The 19,979-nt window shown below is 40.6% G+C and overlaps 1 protein-coding gene across 1 annotated transcript; it reads right to left on the reverse strand.

Moving 5' to 3' along the window:
* Positions 1-2,224: 2,224 nt before the first annotated feature.
* Positions 2,225-9,919, reverse strand: STRAP (serine/threonine kinase receptor associated protein). The gene is made up of 10 exons (XM_017823989.1): positions 9,729-9,919; positions 8,530-8,665; positions 7,708-7,789; positions 7,375-7,447; positions 6,596-6,692; positions 5,515-5,652; positions 4,847-4,983; positions 3,985-4,134; positions 3,401-3,466; positions 2,225-3,069 (listed from the first exon to the last, which is right to left on the reverse strand). Exons 1-10 carry the CDS (start codon positions 9,838-9,840, stop codon positions 3,002-3,004), a joined length of 1,059 nt encoding a protein of 352 aa, XP_017679478.1. The 5' UTR covers positions 9,841-9,919; the 3' UTR covers positions 2,225-3,001.
* Between the last annotated feature and the right edge of the window lie 10,060 nt (positions 9,920-19,979).

Raw genomic sequence — 19,979 nt, forward strand, 5'->3', positions numbered from 1 at the left:
ACATCCACTGGCCAGGTTATGTGACCAATACGTCTGTTCTAGAACAAGCAGCAGTCACAAGCATTGAGGCCATGCTCATGAGAACACAGCTGAGCTGGGCAGGGCACGTCTCCAGGATGAAGGACCACCGCCTCCCTAAGATCCTGCTTTATGGTGAACTTGCCACCGGCTGCCACAAAAGAGGAGCCCCGAAGAAAAGATACAAGGACTCCCTGAAACAACATCTCAGCCTTGGCCATATTGATCAACATAACTGGTCTACTCTGGCCTCCAGTTGGGAGGTCTGGAGACACACCATCTATAGCGCTGCTGTTTCCTTTGAGAATGCCCGCAGGGTCACTCTTGAGGAGAAAAGACAACGCAGAAAGAATCATGTCTTGCAGAATACACCATCTAAGGAGTCTTTCTGCTGTGCCTTTTGCAGTCGGATATGTCTATCTCGTATTGGCCTCATTAGCCACCAGCGTGCTTGTAATAAATGTGGATAGAGCCTTCCTTAATCTTCGTTCATGAAGCCCAGCCATGACATGACATGACGCCGAACCTGCCCGTTTCGGTGGCCACGAGTCAAGCCACTTTCCAGTTCCTTCATGTGGAATCTTCAGGGAAGAGCTAGTGCCACACATATGCATATGTATGCACACATATGAACTTGACCTGTAAAACTCAGGTACTGTCACTACTCACCTGTAGTGACACCTGCAAAAATAGAAGTCCGATGACAAAGCCACTGACAACTTCTTGGCTTTAATTTTTTTTTTTTTTCCCCAGAGCTATAAGGACACAAACTAGCACGAAAAAGAAGTATTAAACATTGTTAATCATAGAATCATAGAAGCAGCCAGGTTGGAAAGGACCTCCGAGATCCACTACCACCGTGGTTACCATGGCACTAAGTGGCACATCCAGGCTGATCTTAAAAGCCTCCAGGGACAGAGAATCCACCCCTTCCCTGGGCAGCCCGTTCCAGTGCCTGATTACCCTCTCTGTAAAGAATTTCTTCCTAATATCCAACCTAAACCTCCCCTGGCAGAGCTTAAGACCATGCCCTAATACTCTCATTTACATGAAACTTCTTCCAGCTTCAGCCCTACTTGCTCGGTGCTAACAAAGAAACCACAAACAACAGGATCAGGTAAAGCAGCAGAGTCACAGCTCTGAAAACCGAGGACACTTTTTTTGCGTTTCCCCTACCAAAACTACATGTGTGCTTTGAGAAGCAACTCTTCAAAGACAGTAGTCACTCTACAAGGAATATATACCATTTGCACTGTGTACTTTAGAATACATTAAAGCAGTGCAGAAGTTACAAGCTTTCATGTACTTTGGTTGTTTTGGGGTTTTTTTAATTTCTTGCAGTGTTTTGGTAGCAATTATTAGATATTAGGTCTGTCTCAGTATAGCTCTGTTTCATTTTGATTTCTTGTTTTAAACACATCCTTCAACTTGTAGAAGGAAGTTTCTAGGCTGAAGTACTAGACTGGGAGCCCTCAAAAGCCTTAGTGGAATTAATAAGGCAGAGACAATTAGCTGTAAATCAGAGGGTTGGAAGTTGCTAGTTTTTAAAATAAAATCCAGATAATTACAAAACTAATTTTGGAACAGAGTCTGTAAAATAATGCACCTTAACACCTCTGATGCACTAAGAAATCATAATTTACAGTATCACTTTGTGCTTTGTTCTTATTTCCTCCCCACCCAACAGGTGAAGCTGGAAGGGACCTCTGTCAACTACCCCTCCAAGCAGGTTCAGGTGCAGGAGGCTCCCAAGGGCCATGTCCAGTTGTGTTTTCAGTATCTTCAAGAATGGAGACTTCACAACCTCTGCCAGTGTTTGACTGGCCCTCACAAGTATTTTCTTATGTTCAGGTAGAACTGCCTATGTTTCAATTTATGTTCAAAGGTTAAGCTTCAGTTTTCTAAGATGACAGCACTACTGTACTCTTGGGAAAAAAAATCCAAAAGGACAGTAAGGACAAGTATGAATATTAAAATGTAAAAAGGCGTGTGAATAAATATACCTCTGTATAACTTTCTTCTTTCCATACAGAGTGCATTATGTAAAACTTTCAGCATAACATTAAAGGAAATGACAAGTGGAAGAACAGCAATTATTTTCTTTAATGAAGAAAATATGATTTGTAACCTTGAAAGAGTAACTTTTTTTATCCAGTCTGGATGACTAAACCCAAGCTTTATACAGATTCGCAGCCAACTTCTGAGATTTTCATGTACAACCAAATATTTCAGGCAGCACATTTAATTTAGGAGTTTTCGCTGTTTTTCATTTTAGAGACTCACGTTTACATTCAAACTTTAAAGAATAAAAAAAGACACAAAGCTTACAGATCAAAGAACTTGCCACCCTCTGTACCAACACTAAAACATTCTTTTGCTTTCCCTCTGTATAGTACAAAACCAAGCTGCTAGAAAGGATTACGTGATTAATTTGGTTGCTTTTCCATTTCACGAACCCAATGCTCAACAGTGACGTACGGGTTTTGAGAGGCATTTTATTTAGACAACTGAAAACAGTTAAACATTCAGAAGCAGCATACAATGAAACAAAACCCGAACCAAATACTTTTAAGTACATAATCCCTTCTTTTCAACTACAGCCAACTCTTCCAACTTTCAAGGAAATTAAAAAAAAAAAAAAAAAAAGGGGTAAAAGCCATTGTATCTCTTCTCCATAATAAAGAAAGCACACTACAATGAGTCTAATTGAAATTGGAGAGATTGGATCTTGGCTTGCACACTTCTTTGAAAAGACAGTAGGCAGTCATGCCAAAAAGACAGCAAAACTCTACTGCTTGTCTTTTGGGTTTTTATTTGGATACTCAGTTCTCATACAGACAACACCTAGCCAGTTCCACCGCATTCTCATCAATTACTGCCCATCTTTGCCTTACGTAGAGAGCTCACTCTGGAAGGCTGCTGTTTGTCACTGCTCACTTGATTTAGTCTTGTAGGTCCATGTGTCATGTAACAGTTGCAGTAATCAGGCCTTAACTTCAGGAGTTGAGCTGTACACTGTATCTGAGTTTTCAGAGGCAATCTCTTCTGCAACTAAATAAAAAGAACTTTATTTAACTTCACCTTAGATATATAAACCAAAGAAATGTTGCATGGGTGGCTTAAAGACCAGTTCAGTTTGTTTTCCCGTTCAGGCTGATCCAGCTATTCAACCCCATCTGTTCAGCCTGCACAGCTCCAGGCACCAGTCTGACACTTACCACGTGGTGATTTTCAGGAAAATGCATTGAAACACCTTTTGAAAAGAGTGAAAAATGCCAGAAGATACTCGAGGGAAACTACCTCTTCCACACCAAAGTATGCTATCATCCTGACTGATCTTTTAACACTTAGCTGAGTGGAAGCTGACAGTTCAATGCATTACCTATTTCCTCCTCTGCAGTTCCTGGAAGGGTGGCCCTTGCTTTTGCTGCTTCTGCATTCTCCTCTTCTGTAGAGGAGAAGAAAAAAAATAGTCAGTACCTTCAGTTCCACCCATTCACCTTAATAATAATAAAAAAGTAATTTCTACTTAATTTAGTGCTGAGAAGAGACATCCATTAATGAAGCAATTCCATTAATGAAACTCACTTGCAGTTATTGCTTCCCTCCCCCCAAGCTGAGAGAACCAAAGTACAATACAAAACTACCACCCATACTTCTTTCTAGAGATTATCCCTTTCAGAATTATGAAGGTGGTATTGCATGTTTCTTGCTCATTCACATAAAAATACATCAGACTATTTCCTTAAATATCCACAAAGTGTCTATATACAAAAAGCTTACAGGGTTAATTGCTTACATTACAGCTACAAAGGTACATCCTTAAATCTATCAGATATGAGTGGATATAGAAACCCTCAGAAGACAGCAGTTGCTGCAAGAAATTAATTGTTTACCATTAATAATAGATATTTAAAAAGCACCCATGGAGCAGCCAAGTTTCACCAGGAACAAGCCCACACTTACCAGGAACTACACATTTCCAAAGACCATAGGTTTTTCCTACTGTTGTCTGCCACAGCCTTAGTGTACCATCCTCAGAGCCACTTGCATATAACTCTCCGTCAGGGCTAAATCTCACACAGTGAATTGGACCAAAGTGCCCTTTGTAAGATTCTATAACAGAACATACCAAGACCATAAATTTCAGATTTCAGCCAACAACTGAAATTATGAAGTACAAACCGATCAGAAGAGGAGGGAAAAAAACCACTGATGAGAGGGCACTTTCTCAGTAACTAGCTTCTGATACAAAACAAAGCTTCCACGAATTGGTATCTCAGCAATGTCTAATTTAGGTAAAATATGAATGTTTCATTAACTGCAAGGAAAAAGGTGCTTGTTTATTCTAGACAAAACTACAAAGCAAGCCAGCAGCACAAAATACACATGCTCTGTTCCTTCAACCACTCACTCCACACACGTATAATTTTAAACAAGGACAGGATCAATGAAAAAGCTTGGAAACGTGCTTTTTGTTTCAAGTAAATTTGGCCAACAGGTACCACATTTTTCATAAAGGTAGCTGACATATCTAATGAATGCTATAGTATGATGCTCAAGTTAACACACAGAAGCAATACTGAACATGTATTTTTTTTAAATAGGTGCAAAGAGCTGCTGAATGTAGGTTTTAATTAGTTCTAGAAGAATAATGTTGGGTATACTGAGATAGGAAAAAAAGCTTAAACTGGTAATATACCTTTTCACCCTCTTGCAGAGCATGCTATGCTAAGACCTTATCTGAGCACAGCAGCTTCATTTACTAGTCATTATTTAATGGATACCCATTTCATAACTCCTTTTTGATTGTAGAAGACAAACATACCTAATTCTTCTCCTGTATTATAGTCATATTTATAGAGTTTAAAATCTTCGCCGCCTGCAACCAAACATTCTTTTGCAGGATGAAGTGATGCAGAATTGATTGTAGCAGGTGCTTCAAATGATTTAATCTGCTCTAGACTGAGGGAGAAAAGTTTGTTAATAAAGTTCATTTAAAAAGAAATCCTGAGAGCAAAGAAACTGTGATTTTACTAATCTCAGCTGCTTTTCAGAAGAATAGAATACAACCCCCCAGAGTTTCTGAAGCAAGTTTTAATACTCGAAAACCATGCTCATCCAGTTAGAATAAACAAAACAAAAGCTCACACATTCAGAACTACTTTCTGGAATATGTTTAAGCATATAACTTCTTTCTTAAGATATCATAAAGATGTATAAATAAGTTCTCTGAAAAGCAATGCATTGAAATCTGGCTTAAACATATTTAACCACAATTACAGCTAGTGTGAAACAAAAAATGGCACCAAACCCTTACAGCCTAGCACCTTACAGACAGTTAGGTTTCACTATTTTAAGGCAGAAGCATTCAAGAAAAGATGTCCACTGATGCCAGTTCTGACAGCTTGGTGATTTTAGCCTTGTACTGTCGGTTTTCATCCCCGTTACCAAGCCCATTACACAACCTGTGAAAACTCTGTGTTGTGCACTCACGTTTCTGCACTATGAAAAGCAATAGTCTTCCCATAGGTTATCACAAGTATCTGTCCTTCTGGAACATACTCCATGCTGCTCACTGACATGGCAACATTTAGTGACTTCACTTCAGTCATGGTACTCCGGTCCCAAAGGCTTTAAAGGGAAACAAAAAGGAAAAAGAAGACTCTCAGATTACTTCAGCAAGTCAAGCAATTTTCATCTCCCATCCATGGCAAGATCTGGATCAAAAAAGGCATCTGAAGAAGGGGATTTGATTCCACAGGTACTTTCAGATTTTCAGTGGCATTATCTGCATTGTCACCTAGGCCAAGCTTAAGACAAACCTCCTTTTTAAAATAATTTTACATTTGCAGTTTAATGAACAACATTCAATGGTACACACACCAGTTAACTACTCAAGGATTCTCTTGGAGATTAAAAATCTTGGTTTAAATCTCCTAAGCAATACATCTTTCTAGGAGCAAAGCTTGAAAATTCCATTCTGCCTTTTTACCTCACGAGACCAAGAGGTACTAATGCCAACCTGTATAGAGATTCATTTAAGATAATATAGTTTTCTATCTAGTGGCCCAAGAGCTACCTAAACAGAAATTAAATTGTTCTACTGTAAGTAAGAATCTTTGTTCATTAGCTGGCTCTGCTAGGCATGAGATGACACTGGTCATATCAGCCAGAAAGCTGAGGAAGCCATTAGGCACATCTTCCACCCTTTCTGGAGAGCACGGTCTGAGGAAGGGTCTTTGTCAATTCATCTCCCCAGCGGCCCAGTTTTATCTGGTTTCAACACATCTCCTACCAACGGGAGACAGAGTAAACTTAACCATCACTGGATGAGACATCTTATAAAAACACTAAGGCCTACTCAATTTACCAGCATGGCAAAGAAAGAGGGCTTTTTCTGTCAGCTGTGCACTGTTTCCAGTTACTCTTCCGAGGCTTTTATCCCATTGCATGCAACTATAATAATCTGGGATTATCCTTAAAGCAACAACAAAAAAAAGTAACTATATTCTCACATAGGTTATGACAATAAATAAAACTGAGCTTCTTAGAAAACTGAAAGTTAACTTCTTACCGGACAGTTTTATCATCAGCTGAAAGAATCTGTTTGTCATCACTGCTCCATAAAGCCTTTTTAATGCCAGAAGTATGTCCACTGACAACGTCAGGTTCTTAAAATAAAGCCAAATATTTGAATAAATATAAGAAGATGAAATAATGTCATGCAGCAGTTTGGGAGCTTTCTTAAACTATATGGATTTCCATTTACTAGAAACTGTAGAATTATTTCAAACATTTGTGACTTTATCTGTAGATCTTATTCCAGAAAAAGGATAAATTGTAAACTGGATATCTGATTGCCTAATTTTAAAAAACTTCACTAGGTTAACATCAAGGTTCTCTAGCTTCATATCAACCCTAAGTAGTTCAGTATCAACACAAATTTAAACAAATATGTGGAGTCTTTTTTTTCTTTCAGATGACTGAAATTTAATTATTTAGACTTATTTTTAATTAGTCTGCATTGAATTGAAACATGCTATGCTTGAAGTCCATTATAGATAAACTTTAAGTTATGGATGACCCATCCCTGGAAGTGTTCAAGGCCAGGCTGGATGGGGCTTTAAGCCACCTGGTCTAGGGGGGCTGGAGACAAGATGATCTTAAGGACCCCTCCAACCCAAACCATTCTATAATTCTATGACCTTACTGTAGCAAAAGGTACAGACACTACACTTGTAAAACAATCCTCAACTTTGTCTTTTGTGACTCATAACAGAAAATAACTCTTTTAATTTCAGAACTTGTATTCAACTCCAAAGAAACAAGAATCAGTTCTGAAAGCAGACTCACCTGCTTCTGGCTTGCTCAGGTCATAGATACGCAAGAGCTTATCTTGTCCACCTGTTAACAGATAATTGCTATCCTGAAACAGAAGTTACAGAGAGTCAACTCTATTTTGATTCAAAATACCAGCCTTCATCTGTGAGTTAAAATAACAGTTCTTTCTCTCAGACAGCTTCTAATACCCTTACTGCATTTAATCTACAATCTTAAAAACGAGCAGTGGTATGTTAATTATCTGCCTGTTGAGATACACATGTAAAAAGCAGAAAAGTTACTAACAGCAGAACATACTCAAAGGCTTACTTTCCTGGTGTATAAAGGTATAAAGGTTTCTCATACCTGTGTAAAATCCACACTTTTGACAATGTGTTTGTGAGCCAATGTGATGAGTTCATCGCCTGACACAGCATCCCACACTTTGCTAAACAGCAAGAGGAAACATTCATATTTTAGAAGCACCAGGACAAATGAACTTGGACAGTCACATGAGTTTGTAAGCAATATTTCCTGATGCCGTTATAACATTTTATCACAAGTGTTACATTCTTATAAGTTATAACTCAGTTATTCAACAAGAATACATTATATGTTTTTACTAAAGCTTTTTTTGGACTAACCCATAACTTTCCTTTATCCTCTTCTTCAGGACCATGAAGACTAATGAGCATTTTAGTTTTAAGAGTAGTTCTTCTCTGCAACTCTAATAATAGAGATTGCCTTTTACTAGCAAGACCCAACTTGCCAAATATTAATTTATACTGCAAACAGCACAAACACCACTATAAACATCAAAGAAATTATTCACTAGAATTTTCTTATAATAAAAAGAGGCTAACTGCTAGAAACAAAGTAAAATCACTCTTTCAACTCTACTCTAACTACAGTGCCAGAAATTAGAGCTGCATAGAAAAGTTATTCTAGCAAAGCAGTACAGTAATTAAGCATATCAAGAAGCAATCACAGTTGTTCATCATGTTGGAATTAACTGTAGCTGCTTTCAAGATGCTAAAAGTCTAGATTTTAATTTGGCTAGCCAAAAATAAGCTAATAATTACTAAAGGAAAAAAATGAACCAGTAATTAGGTACAGCTACATCATGTCACCAAAGAGCACTACAGACTAAAATCAAAATACAGACCACAAAGACAGTTAATCACTCACGCTGTAAAATCAGCTGCTGCTGTTGCTGCTTTAGTGGCATCTGTGTTCAAAGTGGCACCCCAAACAGCACCTTTATGGCCTAGAAACGTGCCAATCCAGTCCCCTGTGTCTCCCTGACGCAGCATAGGCTTGCCATCTTCACAGAAACAAAACCAACATTCAGGTAACGTGGTAAAAGAAGAAAACTGGGGTGGTTTTGGTTTTTTTTTTTTAATATTCCCTTGCACCAGCACGTGGAAATACCTCATTATTTTATGAAGCCATTCCTTGTAAAAGAGCTCAGCTAAATAGCTTAGCTGTGCAGCTGTACTTGCTGCATGCATCTGAACAGTATACACATTCAAATACTTATGCAAATGAAATAAAAGTTTTCTGACTAAAGTTTTCTTTGGGTTTGTGTTAAGATAGAAGGGAATGTTCGAGTTTTATTTTTACTAAAGTTTTCTTCAGTCAGGACAGATTTGTTTTTTTTACTTTGGAACAATATTATCAGGCTGCCTGTATGCAGGCACAGCCTCATGTTTGCAATGAGATATATTTAAACAGAGAGATAAAAATGAAGTAATAGAAAGCATTTCCTATCATTTTTTTTTCTGGGGGCTATCAAAGAGTGCAGGATCAGCTGGAAGCACTTCAAGGCAGAAAGGAATGTCCTTTAAAATTCGTGCATACATAAGATTAATAAATATATGTATGAAGAGGCAGTGCTATTCACACACTAAGAGAGTTCTCATCACTCTGAGCGCAGCAAGGCAGCTGCCCTGGCCACACGGGAGCTCACTTTGGACCCACAGCCCGTGGGCACAGACGGTAGAAACGGGAAGTTTAACCAATAAACCCCTGTGGACGCTTCCCACCCCCTCAGCAGCTCGGATCCCGGCCGGGCTCCCGCACGCGGGGCTCCGACACCCCCCGGGATAACCCGGCCATGGAAGCAGCACGAACACCAGCCGCGCGCTCCCGCCGTCATTCCACAGCTCCCGACCTGTGTCATGGACAGGGCCCCCCCCAGGCACAGCCCCCCGGGCCGGCGATGCGCGGCCTGCGAGCAGCGGGGCTCCCCCGAACCCACCCCGGGGCTCTCCCGAACCCACCCCGGGGCTCCCCCGAACCCACCCCGGGGCTCCCCCGAACCCACCCCGGGGCTCTCCCCCCTGCCCGCCGGGCCCCGCCGGACAAAGCGGCCCGTCCCGCCTCACCCTTGCAGGCGCTGATCAGGAAATATCCGTAGGGGGTGACGCCGCTAAAGGCCAGGTCCACCACGGGCCGGGTGTGCCCGGAGCAGGTGAGCGGGGTCTGCCTCATGGCCATGGCGGGGCCGGGGGTGCGGGGCTGGGCAGGGACACGGGTCGGGTCCGGCCCGGCGGGAGCGGCGGCGGCGGCGCGGGAAGTGACGGGCAGGAAGCGCTTCCAGGCGGACGCGCGTCACGGCCGGGGCGCGGCCTCGCCGAGAGGGATGGGAAATCCCGCCTGTGGGCGAGCCGTAATTCCTTCCGTCGTCCCGCTTCCTGCGGGAAAAACAGCGTGTTTGCCGTCCCGTTCATTGGCAGCCCACCCTAGGGCTGAGTGCGGGGCGCCTCAGTGCTCCTCTGTTGTGACTAGAAGCCTCGCACTGGCTTTTCAGTCGTTGATGTTACGCGTAAATCGGTTCCAGTTCCTGCCCTGCCCTGCCCACCTCCCCGTGTCCAGCTCTGTCCCAATGAGTTCTTTGTGCCCCCGTGGTGCTCCTCCGCTCGCTTCCCAAACGGGCAGCAAATGATCATCATGGCTGGGCTTTGCGAACGAAGATTAAGGAAGGCTCTATCCACACTTATTACAAGCACGCTGGTGGCTTATGAGGCCAATAGGAGATAGACATATCCGACTGCAAAAGGCACAGCAGAAAGACTCCTTAGATGGTATATTCTGCAAGACACGATTCTTTCTGCGTTGTCTTTTCTCCTCAAGAGTGACCCTGCGGGCGTTCTCAAAGGCATCAGCAGCGCTATAGATGGTGTGTCTCCAGACCTCCCAACTGGAGGCCAGAGTAGACCAGTTATGTTGATCAGTATGGCCAAGGCTGAGATGTTGTTTCAGGGAGTCCTTGTATCTTCTCTTCGGGGCTCCTCTCTTGCGGCAGCCAGTGGCAGGTTCACCATAGAGCAGGATCTTAGGGAGGCGGTGGTTGGTCCTTCATCCTGGAGACGTGCCCTGCCCATCACAGCTGTGTTCTCAGCAACATGGCTTCAATACTTGTGACTGCTGCTTGTTCTAAGCAGCCCGGCTCTTTCTGTAGGGCCGGCTCCTCTCCCGGCTCACTGCGGGGTCCGATAGGCCTTTTCAGCCAGGAAGGTGATGGGAAAACACTGAAGGGATGTAAGGATTTTGGGGACACATTGCAGCACCCAGCTGGGTTGGCATAAAAGAGAAGGGAGGCAAGCTGATGGTGGTGTCTGAACTTGCCCTCAGAAGCGTCTGAAGGATGGCATTTGAAGATGTGTCACCAGCCATAAAGACGAGGCGAGTGGTGTTTCTGTTAAAACAGGCTAAAACCAGAATTTTACTGACAGTTACTCATCTCCTTTTAAGTGTTACAATTAGGAAAAGCATTTAAATCATTAACGGATAATTGAAGTTTAGGATAACTTCACAGTTATCTTTCACAGCTTCTCTATTTAAATAGGCACCACTTTTCACTTTCTTCTAGTATTTCATTTACCACCCAAGAGTTCTCAAAAGTAACTCCTCACGATTGTGTAATTTCTTGTACTAATGCTGTAACTGACATTTCCAGTTTTTCCACACAGAGCCAGATTACCACATAGACCTTTACAGTGTCTTTAAGATTTTCTGAATTTTTTCCTAACAGTGATACCAGTCTCTTACTGTACTTTGACACGGGCCTGTAGCTGAATCTCTTAAGTCTCAGACCACAGATTAAAATCATGGGAAATTCAGATGCATCTCCAAAAGCTTTTAACATTAAAAGTTATATTTAAATAGAATTCCCGAAATGTGTGTTTCTCGTGACAAAACTGTGACTGAGGAATTTTTTTATTGTATTTTATCCCACCCTTGTGAATACTTTGAGAGCTTAATGTATAAAATATTTTTCTTCAGTGCATTTTTTATACTTTATATTATAGCAGCGTTTCCAAAATGTCATGGTATATTAGTCTTAGTGTACTAAACCTTACCTGTATGTTCTCTATTTGTTCTAGTCTCCATATTTTTTCCTTCGTTCCTACCTGTAGATCTGTTTTGATTGTGAGTAGAGTCATTGCACAGCAAAAAGTACATTTATAGGAATGGGGCAGCAACTGGGGAGAAAGATAAGTAGAGATCCAAATTGTATTTGAAATAGGACTAAACCAAGATTTATTACTTTTACATTTACATTTTTCAAAACCTTATCTAAACATGGGGTTATGTCTCCTTGTTAGAAATGCTGTTTGGGTTTACACTTTAAAAAAACTCCTCTGGTAAATGATCTTATTAACTTTTTGAGTGAGAAAAAAGAGATCCTGTGGTCAGGACAGATAAAAACAGTCAATTTAAATTACCTGCTTAAAATTCAAGGTTGAGGAATGGAAAGAAGAGGAATATTGTGTTTAGGGAGGTTTATTTGTAATGATTTCGTAGCTTTGATTGATTTTGTCCTCTATTAAATGGAGCATGATTTTTCACCTGCACAAAGCAACAACATGACATCCACTTAGGAAGACACAAAATCTATAACAGGCAGAGAAAGGCAAAAATATTTCCAATTTGACAGTAAACTGAAAATCAAAAAAGGAGAAAAATCATGGAGATATGAAACCTATAAAATATAGACATTAGAAATCCCACTAGGCCAAGCAGAACTGTTGGGTACTATTATGTATTAAGTTTTTCACATGTTGCAGGAACATGAAAATTCTAGTAAGGAACATGACAGGTGTCACTAAAGACAGATCCTTAAAATGGGCTTTTGATATCTACTGTGGGACCAAGGCAGACTTTGGGCCTCATCCTGCTGAGGACAATAACTGTACTGGGTAGAAACCTGTGTATTGATTGTTATCAGCCACTGCCCAGTTTTATAAAAGTTATAATTCTGCTGGTAGATGGGCTCAGTGCAAGCACGTAGATGATTGTGTGAGCACCAATCCCACACAGTGACTGTATCTGCTTCCAGCAGTAGGTACTTGATTGATTCCCAGTTAAATCCTGATACTTGCCCACCAGCCCCAGCCACACAGCCTCTCAGGCCTCATTTCCCATCCACCAGCTCCCCTGCAGCAGCTTCCAGAAACTGATTTTTGCCTTCTGCACTTGTCCTAGTTAGAACAGCTGGGACCAGTTCATCACTGGATGGGTGTAACCCAAAACTGTGTATTCTATAGCCTTCCATGCCATTTCCCAGAAACTGTTATCAGAGAGCATTTACACCATCTGCCCAGAGCAGCCTGACTCCTCAGGCTATAAACTGGGTGTTAAGAGACAGGAGGATGCTCCTCACACCCATTGTGGAACTCCCCGCCCTGAGGGAGGTACTGGGCATTCCTGCCTGAACTGGAGGATATATATAAACTTGGAGTCTTGGAACTTTTTTAGCCACTCCTGGGATCCAGAGAAGGACTGTGACCACCACTCTCAACCAGATTGCAACCACCACTTTTTCAACCAGACTGCAACCACAACTCTCAACCAGACTGCAACAGCACTCTCACCAACAGGTTTATTCCCTCTCCTTTTCCTTTGGACTCAGGGGGCCCAACAAACACCATTCTGTTCATGCCCCAGGGTACTGGGTTATACATTTGGGTCTTGTGGGTTAAAACCAATTGTTTGTCTGTATAATCGTATTTATTGTACTATTTTATTAAATTGTTATTCTGACTTATAATCTCTCTTTGGAGTTGGGTTCATTTCCCCTGCTGGTTTACCTTTAAACCAGCACAGCACTGGAGGTGTTTCCATTCCTACGTGGACGTGGCTGGTCCAGAAGAGTAGGCATCAGGCACTTAAGAGTCTGAACTTAGCAGTGAGTGATACAGAGGATACAACTTCTTAAACTGAAATTCTGCAAAGCAGAGAAGACCTTTATTATTCTTTGGGAAATATAACTAAGGGCATACAGATATAATACTGAAAATAAACCTATCTATGTTTTTTCTTGCATCTTTAATACAGAGACAGGACATAGCAATTCCACTGCAAGTGGAATGAGAAGTTTGTGCAGGAGGAAGTGTTCCAAAGAGAAGCAACAGCAGGGGTGAGAAGGGAAGGGGCCAAATACACAGAGAGCAGGAGCAAAAGATGATGCTGAACAGATCCAGCATTGTCAGCGAGCTCTTGCTGAGGAGAAACACCCTAATGTGGTGTTTCTATCAGAAGTGCTTCCTCTGCATGTTCAGAGCTGATGTTTTCCTCTGTTGGAGCCTTTAGCTGTAGCTAAACTGGAATTTCCTCCACTAATGCCCTCCTTATGTCCCTGATAGCACCTCCATTTAAATAGTTTATTCCCCACAGTCTGAACATGTTTATTTTAGAAATACACTAATCCTGTGCCCTCAGGCTGGACTGCTTTTAGTACAGAGATTGTTAGAGAAGATAGGAACTCTGCAACAAACCTCAGTTTTTCAAGCAAATCCAGAGACAGCACAAGAAAAAGAAGGAAAGATGCAAATTAAAGTCTAGCAAACTTAAAATAAAAACATTGTGGCAATACTGAGTTTTATGGCTTTAAACAAGGTGATTATGTATCATTAAACAAGGTGATTGTGTATCAGATTCCAATAATATTACAAATAAAAGAAATGTCATTAATAACTTTTTATTCTAAGGTTCGCATTTGTCTGTTAATTGTCTAAATACCTGTCTTGTAATGCTAAATATCCATCAACTTGTTAGGATGTAATCAGGGTCTTGTAATCGTATAGAGTAATTCACCCCATTACTGCACGGAATAACAAGTATGCCAACTGTAGATTATACGGCTTCTGGGCAAGATTCTCTTTTACTTAACATTTATAATTCAGAGTGTCTGCTTGATTAACCAACATATTTCCAAAGCCAGTGATTGAATTCTCTCAGAAATGTTGCTGACAATGAATAAAGCTACCCTAGCGAAAGGTCCTGATTCTAATGCTTTGATTAAAATAAGTAATACAGAGACTCAATTAAGTTGAAGGTGTTTGTTATACATATTTACATTTCCAAAGACTCCTTTCTTTTCATGTGATGTTGGATATCACAGTCGGAAATGCATTCTCCTGCCACTGAGTGGAGCTCCTTACATACTTATTAGTACATTAATGATCTAGCTGTGAGATGATTTAGTGATGCTTATTTCAGCTTGTACCTGGCAGCTGTGTGGACATAGCCCTTGAGAAGTTACTAGATGCTTAATTCTCTAAAATAAATTGCTAAATAGGTAAATGGAAATCTCCGTGTGCCACAAGGGACTGCAGCAGGGCAGCCCCTCTGTTAGCAGAGCTGAAATATGAGTCATTTTAATGAATGGTGAAACATTCGTTGTACTCTGTAGGCACAGTGATGTTCTCTGTTAAATTTTAGTTTGGAGGAATGTCCTCTACTAATTTGTACCGCTAATTTAGGAAAAAAAAAAGAAATAAAAAAAGGAAAGAAAAAAGAAAAGGAATAGCTGTTTGCTGAAGGATGGTGTGTTACTGGTGCTGCATGCAGATATGTGAGAGCAAATGCAGAGTGCAATGCTGTGTTTTCACCAGGGGAATAATTAAAAACGAGTGCCAGCCTTGAGCAGTCAATTATCACCGAATAACAAGATGAAAGATAAAAGGCAGATGTAATCATATTTCAGAAGTAATAGATTAGTGTGCTCCTAGTCAAGGAGTCCTTTCTAGATCAGCCTTTCTTGTTTCCTGCAACTCCTTGTAATGTCTAGGGAATGTGGGTGCTGAACCACAGACTCTGTTCTGTTGGGCATGCATGGCACTACAGTTTGTGTGTGTGAACAGAGGCCAGGGGCATTAGACAGGGAAATGGGATGCAGAGGAATAGGGAAGAATGTAAAGAGGAGATTGAGACAGCAGCAAGGAAGAGAAGGTTAGTGGTTTAGCAGGAGAAATATAACCCATGGAAGTTGGGTAGGAGGGGAAATAGGCTTACCTCAAAGTCCAACTATGTACCTCATAGTTCCACTTGTACCTTTTTTCCTGTCTCTTCAGGTGAGGTCAGATGTAAAATCACTTCTTTAATCGCCATGTTAGTGCTAGGTTCTCAAAAGGATTTATTGTTCTGAGAAGAATATCGTTCCTAATGTTGTCAGGAGCCTTTCCATCTACCTGGAGGGCAGAGATCTGGCACATTCAGAGCATGCACCAACCATAGAAACCAACCACAAAATGATAAAACCAATAAGGAATATTTAAAATTGTTTTATCTCTGCTGTAATAGCTTCTGTGTCCCTCATCTTCAGGTCCCTTTCTGTCTTTTAAAAGGAAAAAGTTGATAGTGCTGGCCAGATAGGAGAGTGATAAGAAAGGACAAACTTTAAGTAGTCAGTGTTTTCACTGAAAAGCTGGGTCACTGCAAAACCAAAGGGACAACAATTGAAAAAATTATTAGAAACAAATCCAAGAAAATGAAATTATTCCCCAGTTTCTACCCAAATGTCTTCAGAATATACTATTGCTAAAGTTGACCCTCAGAAAATAAAGGAATGTAAAGTAAATATACTTACATTCAGGGCTTAGGCTGAAAAGTGTAAAAACATAGTTGAGAAAGCCCAGGCAGGGCCAATACAGGGAAGTCACACAGAGAGAAAATACAGTGTCCATGTGTTCCAAAATCCAGTACTAGGAATGTTCTTAATCCATTTAACAGTACAGAATATTGCAGGAAGCGTGTGCACAGGAGAGTCACTTAGAGAAGGAAAAAAGGTCCATAAACAGCATTACAGCAGCTCACACAAGGCTTGGTAGGATAGGCAGTCTTGAAATGATAATGGGGGAGATGGAAATGGAGAAAAAGAGGGGTACATATAAGTCTGTTCCTATGCTTAGAGTTTTTGTAGCACAGACAAAGGGAAAACAGCTATGTTATGGGTATTTTGGATACTAAATGTTGGCTGAAGTAAACCATTTCTGTATTTTCTTTCTTTCTAGACCATTCAAAGCATGATTGCACAGCAAAGAAGGAGATATAGGAGTAGCATAATATTATTTTCCTACCTCTTTTCTAGCTTCATAATGGAACTACTTGATTATTCAGGCTAGCTAAATAAATTTTACCTTTGCAAAAATAATTTCAATCCATAGTAAAACCAAATCCAATTGTAAAAGCTTTGGTAAACGAGAATTAAAATTGTCTGTCAGTTTACTTGCTTTCCAGGAAACAGTTTAGCAAAATTTGTATTCTCTAAGGATCATCACATCTGTAATACGTCTCTCTGAGCTTACTGTGCTGTAAAGAAACAGTAATACATATTTCCAGGGAAGGGCTTTAGCTGAATTAATTCATAATTGTAGGCTGCTTTGATGTTTTTACTTGAAAATGTTTTTCACAATGCAAGACATTTATACCTACTGTTCTGAAAGATTAAAGCAGTTCAAACATCAGCCTCCAAAAATCAACCATAGCAGACAGTCTCAGTCCTGCTATCCTAGGAATACTTGGGCTGCTCAGACACAGACAAGTTCATGGGACCAGACAGAACTCTTCCAAGGCAGCAAGTCAGTGCTGTTGTGTGGCTGCTGTGTAACACCTCTAGAAGTCAGGGCACTGAAGGAGGTTCTTCATAACTGGAGAAAGGTAAACACACCCATCTTCAAGAAGGACAAGAGAAGGATCCAGGGAACTGCAGGCCAGTCAGTCTCATCGTGTTCCTATTAAAGTTGTAGTGCCATTTCCAGACCACTGACAAATTACACCTGACCAAACATGTTTCCTTCTACAAGAAGATAACTGGTTGTGTGGATGAGAGGAGAGCAGTAGACACATATTGATATATGAGAAATACCAAGCAGATGTAAACAAGAATAAAAATATATTCACCACTACAATGATCAAATGCTGGGAGAGGTGCCCAGAGAGTTCGTGAAACGTCCTGTCTTGAAGATACTCAAAACTTGACTGTAAAAGTCCCTGAGAAACCTGGTTTACATTGTTCCTCCTTTGAATAGAAGGTTGGATGAGGTTAATTCTGGAGTTTCCTTTAAGCCTCTGTGATTTTATTTCCATTCCTCTTTCCTTTGAATGATGATGATTTCTTATGCCTTCACCACACATACTGCCCTTAACCTTTGAAGATGAGTGAGAATGGCTTCCAAAATTGTCATTTTGTTTAGAGCAAAGCATTATCTCGTAAAGGACTGGTGGGAGTCACCTGTATGTGCTTTATATTCAAGCATTGACCTGATTCCTCAGAAGTACATCTTGCTCCACAGCTTAATTTTACAAATCCTTCACCTCCATGGTCTGGATGTCATCTCACATATGCTTCTATGTATTATTGAGTCTGTATATCAGAGGTGATGCTGACTGATGCAGGATTGCTGTAACTCAGTATCAAATTGGATATTTCAAAAGGCTGATACATCTGCTTCCTTTAGTCACTCAACCAGATGTGGCAGCGAGGTCGGTGATATCCCTTAAGTGACATCCCTGCATTGCAGCAATGCCAAGTGAGCGTAGTGAATGCTTCCAGCAATGAAAAGAGCTAGACCAAATGCAAAGAACACAGTGAAAATTGTTTATATAATCCATGGCAGGTATCAAGACCTCTGAAGGGCAGCAGATACGGAATTCATTTTACATCGACATGTATTGTGGGGTTTTTTCCTTGTTTTCGGAGATATAAGCTCTGCAGAATTCATGAGTTTTAAGAGAATGACCAGGTAGTGTCAGTCAGGCTTGTTGATAAGCCTTTTCTAATCCCTTTTTGAACAATCATGCATATTTTCTTCAGATTCTGTTTTTTAGCAGTCCCTTTTAAGTGCAGTTCTTTTACCATTAGTATTAGTAGTTGAGCATCACAGAGAAGCAGAACACAGCAAAGTGTTTATGCTACTACTTGTACAGTAAATTAGATTTGGAAAAGTAGAACTTCCTTTTTTTTTTTTTTTAAATGGAAAGTACTTTGTAGTAGAGTGTATTTCCCTTTCATGGCACACCAGAACAATAGGTGAGCTTAAAAAGAGAGGATATCAAGGAAAAGATAAGAGAGACTGCTCATATGTGACATGCATTTGTGTTATTTAGAAAAATTACTAGATTCTGTACAATTCCTTTGCATAGACAGCAATTCATACTATTATCTCCTCTCTAAGACCATAAACCCCTCAACTTTTAAACAAATATCATTGCTCTTCAGAGACTTGAGAATGTGTTCCATTTCAAAACAACTTTAAGCTGCATTTGTCTCTGGACTGAATCCACCAATGTCATCAGTATTAGATCATGGATTAATTTGGCTCATGGTATTATGCTTGGAGTAACTACAGTTGTGGGGTTTTGGTCTTTTGCCATGATCAAACCTTGAAAGAAATTAATAGCACTGACGGTAGAAGATGGTGACTGTGCTTTTATAAGTAGGAGGCAGAACAGAGAGACTTGCAAAGGTTTCCCTTTTTTACTGAGGTTTTGTGGAGCAAAGATTGTTGTCCCAAGATGCATAACAATTATATAACATCAAGGAACTGAAAGTACTTAATGGTGGAGTGAGTCGAAAAGATAGGAAGTACCCTCATTGCTCTTGAGTAGAACTTTGCTCACCAGGCTTATACAAATATTTGGAAATTCATTAGTGCAATGAAGTTGCTTGCCAATTGAGTTTCTGTGACACTTGCACGTTTGGTGCTGCACATCACGTAATTGTGCCATGGAAAATAAAGAATAGGATTCCCAAACGTGTGTTTCTTGTTTCTTTTTCTTTCTTGACGATGACACTGCAACAGCTTGACAAGCTCAAGGGAGGCTTTAGTTCATCTCAGTCATGTCCCTCATCTCACACTCATGTCCTTCATCTCACACTCATGTCCAAGTCAGTCTGTACTAGTAATGAGTCATCTGGCATCACTACAGGATGCTAAAAACAAGAATCTTATTTGCACATAAATGTCGGTGTGACCCAGGTTTTATACAGTGTTTAACATAGATGTATGAACAGCTTTATATGACAGAGAAGTTTAGGTTTAGTCTAGAACTAGCTGTTTGTCAGACTGGATGAAAATAGAAGAAGAAATTATCTTTGGACGTCCATACTGCTTGATTCCAGGTGAAACCATCATCTTTGCTTATGCATGTTCATCAGCTGACTGAGCATGAAGCAGGAAGAAATCTCAGGTTCCCAAGACAGCCTCACACCCATCAAGAGCCTTTGAAGCTTAACAGCAAAGCTTAACTCTAAGGGCATAAGTACAGAACCACTTAAGGAAAAGTCATTAAGCAGTTATCTTAGGCCTTATCTCAAACTACTGCATTTCTATGGAAACTGAGTAGTTGGC

The sequence above is a fragment of the Lepidothrix coronata genome, unplaced genomic scaffold, assembly GCF_001604755.1.
Source record: "Lepidothrix coronata isolate B3197 unplaced genomic scaffold, Lepidothrix_coronata-1.0 Scaffold107, whole genome shotgun sequence".
Taxonomy (NCBI): Eukaryota; Metazoa; Chordata; class Aves; order Passeriformes; family Pipridae; genus Lepidothrix; species Lepidothrix coronata.

What these genes read in the sequence shown, in the direction of transcription:
- STRAP (XM_017823989.1), bottom strand. Translation starts at nt 9,840, where the DNA reads ATGGCCATGAGGCAGACCCCGCTCACCTGCTCCGGGCACACCCGGCCC. An exon ending in CCTGATCAGCGCCTGCAAGG is followed by an intron (nt 8,666 to 9,728) that starts GTGAGGCGGGAC and finishes GTTTCTGTGAAG; the next exon opens with ATGGCAAGCCTATGCTGCGT. An exon ending in GCTGATGATAAAACTGTCCG is followed by an intron (nt 5,653 to 6,595) that starts GTAAGAAGTTAA and finishes TTCCCTTTAAAG; the next exon opens with CCTTTGGGACCGGAGTACCA.